This window comes from Arachis ipaensis, chromosome B05 (assembly GCF_000816755.2).
Source record: "Arachis ipaensis cultivar K30076 chromosome B05, Araip1.1, whole genome shotgun sequence".
Classification (NCBI taxonomy): domain Eukaryota; kingdom Viridiplantae; phylum Streptophyta; class Magnoliopsida; order Fabales; family Fabaceae; genus Arachis; species Arachis ipaensis.
Window position 1 is genome coordinate 3,416,265 of NC_029789.2, and position 5,391 is coordinate 3,421,655.

General features: G+C 36.7%; 2 protein-coding genes across 2 annotated transcripts; both read left to right on the forward strand.

The window, feature by feature from the left end:
• On the forward strand, positions 274–1,377 carry LOC107639968. Its single transcript, XM_016343522.1, has 2 exons — positions 274–601; positions 680–1,377. The coding sequence occupies exons 1-2, from the start codon at positions 274–276 to the stop codon at positions 1,375–1,377; spliced, it is 1,026 nt and encodes a 341-aa protein (XP_016199008.1).
• On the forward strand, positions 3,953–4,846 carry LOC107639969 (uncharacterized mitochondrial protein AtMg00810-like). Its single transcript, XM_016343523.1, has 2 exons — positions 3,953–4,450; positions 4,496–4,846. The coding sequence occupies exons 1-2, from the start codon at positions 3,953–3,955 to the stop codon at positions 4,844–4,846; spliced, it is 849 nt and encodes a 282-aa protein (XP_016199009.1).

Here is a 5,391-nt window from a genome sequence, read left to right on the forward strand (position 1 = left end):
CTGTTTGTTTTCAATGAGAGATTCTGTCGTTCATTTTTTGTGTGTGCCTGTTTTTCTTCCTTTTGGTAACTTTTTGTGCTCTCAAACCTTCGATGCTTTATCATGGTGCGATGAGAGTTTCTTTCCTTTTCTTTTTCTTCCTTCACACAACTTACCTTACAGAAATTGATGAAAGTGCATCGCCTCCCTTTCTCGCAATTGTGCAAGACGGTGACTCCGATCAACAAGTAAGCAAAAGAAAGATTTCAATCTATTCAATTTCATGGTAATTCCATGTCAGACTCCGTTTCCAACGATGGTTCTTCTCCAGGGTTCGATGTTCACACTCTATCTCATCTCCTCAATCAATTCACGCACTTACAGTCGCAATTGAATTACAAAAATATGAGTCCTTTTTCTGATCCTTCAAGTGTATTCTTTCTTCATCATAGCAAAAATCCTAGGGTTTCAATTATTTCAGTGAAATTGGATACCAAGAACTATAATGAATGGTCCAGAGCGATATTAATTGCGCTAAAATCTAAGAATAAGCTTGGATTTGTGGATGGCACATTAACAAAACTTAGTGTAGATTATCCCAATTTTTCAGCTTGGGACAAGTGTAATACCTTTGTCATGGCATGGATTCTTCAATCCCTGAGTAATGAAATTTGAAGAAGTGTCATTTGGAATGATATAGCTGTGGATATCTGGAACGATTTGAGGCATCGTTACTATCAAGGTGATATCTTCAAGATTGCAGAATTGGAAGAAAAATTGTTCTCTTTGAAGCAGTGGGATTCAAGCACCACTGATTACTTTACAAAATTGAAAGCTATTTGGGAAGAAGTTGAAAATTTCAAGTCTATTCCTCTTTGTATAGCATGTGAATCTACGTGTATTTGTGGGCTGGAAAAGCTTCGAATTCAGAAGAAGGAGACTTATACTGTTCGATTTTTTAGGGGACTAAATGAGAAATACCACAATGTTCGTTCTCAAATCATGCTTTCTAAACCTCTTCCTGATGTTAATGAAGTCTTTTCTTTGCTCAGACAACAAGAGAGACATTTGAATTTGACCGATGAAAATGTACATGATCCACAAATCGTGCTAACTGCTGCAAATTCTGATAGCTTCGTTAATCGTGACAGAAATTCAAGATTCGATTCTCATGGTAGGGGTGGATCTGGAAGAAGCAATAGAGGGATGGGTCGAGGTAATTTTGGTAGAGGCTACCCTAAAATCTGCTCATTTTGTAATAAGGTTGGGCACTTGGTAGATGTTTGCTACCAAAAACACGGGTTCCCTCCCCATATGAAGCAGCAGCCTAGAAGCGCTAGCATCAACATGGCCGTAGAAAAGACATGTGATGACAAGAGCAGTCCAAATTCAACTTAACTGGCAAATCCAGCTAGCTTTACAGTGACATTGTCTCTTGAATAAAGGTAACTCCTTATGTCTATCCTCCAACAAGAAGACACTCAGCCTCAAGGTGCCAATCCAGCTCCTAACTCAATCAATCCTTCCAATACCTCAGGTAACTTTTATGCTTTGTCGATGAGCACACATATTTCTTACTTGCTTACAATAAAAAATTTCTTTTCAAAATCTTGGATCGTGGACACAGGAGCCACTGACCATGTTATTCACACCATATCAAATTTTGCAAGTTATAGACACATCAATCCTGTTTTAGTTAAACTTCCTAATGGCTCGCAAATTACAACACAAATAATTGGCACCATTTTTTTCACCAAAGACTTATTTCTAACCAATGTATTGTATATTCCATCATTCAATTTTAATCTCATTTCAGTTTTAAAATTAACTAAAAATTTGCATTGTAAGTGTTCTATAACTGACTCAAGGTGTGAGATTCAGAAATTGAATACCTGAAAGATGATTGGCACAGCTGAGGTGGATCAAAGACTTTACATGCTCAAACTGCCTGCAAATCAGAAATTGGTTTCTCCTCCAACTCAAGTCATATCACACAAAGCACAAATAGACATAGCACATGGATTAGATAATAAAGAAATTTTGTAACATTTTAGACTAGGACACATGCCACAAGAGAGAATGCATAGCATTCAGAAACTGCACCCATTCATTCATTGTAAAAACAACATTATACCATGTGATTCTTGTCATTTTTCAAGACAAAAGAAATTGCCTTTTATTGACAATGTTACAGAAATAAAATGTTACTTTGATCTTATTCATGTGGATATATGGGGACCTATTGCTATTTCTTCTATTAATGGTTACAAGTATTTTCTTACTATTGTGGATTAAAAAAAAAGTAAATTTATATGGATATTTTTTTTTAACTCAAATCAGAGGCAGGTTCCTCTTACAAGCTTTTGTTAATTTGATTCTAACTCAATTCGAAAAAACTATAAAATGCATAAGAAGTGATAATGGACCTGAATTTCGTTTTAAAACCTTTTTTTATTCCAAAGGCATACAACATCAAACTAGTTGTGTTGAGACTCTACAACAAAATGGTGTTGTAGAAAAGAAACATCAAACCATTCTCAACACAACTAGAGCTCTCATATTTCAATCAATGTTCCTAAAATTTTTGGCATTTTGCTGTTAGCCATACTGTCCATCTTATCAATCGAATGTCTAGTAAAAAATTGCATGAAAAATCTTCATTTCAAATTTTGTTTCATAAATTACCTGATCTGAAAAATTTGAAGGTGTTTGGGTGTTTAGCTTATGCTTCCACTTTAACTGCTAATAAAAAAAAAATAGATAGCAGAGCTAGAAAATGTATATTTTTTGGATTTAAACAAGGAACCAAAGGATACATTCTATTTGACATGAATTCTAGAGAACTTTTTATTTCAAGACATGTACAATTTTATGAGCTTCATTTTCCATACAAGTTCAAAGACAATAACTCAAGCTCCCAACATGCATCACACACATGCATACCATCTCACAACATTACTACCCTTGATTTATTCGCAATAGATCTTGATGAGCCACAACATATTACACACACTCCCACACATACTCTGCCCGTTATCATAGAACATCCCATGCCTTCCCTTACACAAGCACAAAGCACTGCCTCACACACTTTAGGCACAACATTGCATGATACACAAGATTCACAAACATCTTTAGCACATTTAGAAAATGTACAACTGGCTGAGATTACACCACATACACATATGGCACCGAGAAGGATCACCAGAGAGAGAAGACTTGCAGGATTATCATTGCATGCTTTTGGCTCCATCCATCAAAGCTCAAGTGCTAACCACATACAGGTATTCACTCTCTGAGACAGTAGATTATGATGCTCTTTCGCAAAATCATAAACGTTTTGCACTACATCTCTCATCCAACCCCGAACCAAAATCCTATCAAGAGGCTGTGGTGCACAAATGTTGGAGAATAGCCATTCAAGACGAACTTTTGGCTTTTGAGAATAATAGAACTTGGCGTCTAATTAATTTACCAGTTGGGAAGAGACCCATTGGCTGTAAGTGGGTATTCAAGATAAAGTACAATCTTGATGGTATAGTAGAGCGCTATAAAGCTCGATTGGTTGCACAGGGATTCACTCAGAGGCCTGGCTTCGATTTTCTCGACACATTCAGCCCCGTAGTAAGGATGACCACTTTACGAATGTTACTTGCTGTTGCCACGAGCAGAAACTGGTTTCTTCATCAGCTGGATGTCAACATAGCGTTCTTACATAGAGACTTACTCGAAGAATTTTACATGCGAGCACCACCGGGTCTTGATGCTCCAAAAGAAAAAGTGTGCAAGTTGGAACGATCCTTATATGGACTAAAACAAGCAAGTAGAATGTGGAATTTGAAGTTGAGTGGAGTGCTACAAAGAGAAGGCTTTGTTCAGTCAAAACATGGTTACACTCTTTACTAAAGCCATCGAAAATGAATTTACAGCAATTCTAGTTTATGTAGACGACCTCATTGTCTCTGGAAATGACATGGAAGAAATCAGAAATGTGAAAAAGGTCTTGGATGAGAAGTTTAAAATCAAGGATATCGGCAGATTGAAGTACTTTCTAGGACTGAAATTTGCTCACAGTTCAAAAGGATTGGCAATTTGTCAACGCAAGTACACATTAGACCTCTTAGAAGAATTTGGTACGTTGGGTGCCAAGCCAGCAAGCACTCCCATGCACTATTCAGCTGCCCTCTCCAAGAATTTAGGGACAAAGTTGAGTGATTCGCTATGGTACAGAAAACTAGTTGGCAGGTTATTATATCTCACCAACACTCGACCAGATATTTCATATGCTGTAGGATGTTTGAGCCAATTTCTTGACTGCCCCACTGATCAACATTTTCAAGTAGGTCTCCATGTGCTTCGGTATCTCAAGGGTGATCCAAGTTCGAGTTTGTTTTTTGCCAAAGACAATAACTTGAAACTCACAGGATTTGTTGATTCGGACTGGGCAACTTGCCCAGATACTAGAAGATCTGTAACTGGTTATTGCTTTTTCTTGGGTGGAACTCTTGTATGTTAGCGCAGCAGGAAGCAAACTACTGTCTCCTATTCTTCATTAGATGCAGAATACAGGGCAATGAGCCAGGTAACTAGAGAAGGACAATGGCTAGTGTATCTTCTGAAAGAACTCCAGGCTGAGCATAAGACGCCTTTTAGTCTCTTTTGCGACACTCAATCCGCTCTTCACATAGCTGCAAATCCTATCTTCCATGAAAGGACAAAGCATTTGGAAGTAGACTGTCATTTGGTCAGGGACAAGGCTCAAGAAGGAGTGGTGAAGTTGCTGTCCGTCAAGACAACTGAACAAACGACAGACATTCTTACCAAAACTTTATCTCCGGCTCCTTTCACCACGTGCGAAGCAAGCTAGGATTATTAAATCTCTATACTCCCAGCTTGAGGGCGGGTATCACGTGACTATCATGCTTAATTAAAATAGTTGCTAAATAAAAGGTGATTAATGGTAATGTAACCTAATTAGTTATAGATTGTACATATATATATCTTGATATTGTTTGTTTTGAATGAGAGGTTCTGCCGTTCACCTTTTGTATGCGCCTGTTTTTCTTCCTTTCGGTAACCTTTCATTCATTGTTGCTGTGCTCTCAAACCTTCAATGCTTTATCAGAATTTAAAGTCTAAAAAGATATCTATTTGTATTATTAAAAAGATATATGTAAAATTGTTATATATGGTATTCTTTGTTTATTCAATTTTTAACTATAGTGTTGTAATATACACGGATAGTTTATTCATGCAATTATGCACACACAAAAAAAAAATTCACCATTTAAAACATTGTTACAAGAAAAAAAAAATTATACTATACAAAATTTAAAAATAAAATATTGCAAATAATAGGCCAATAATTAAAGATATACTCAAAGCTATTATGAATAAAATCAATGAACCAAC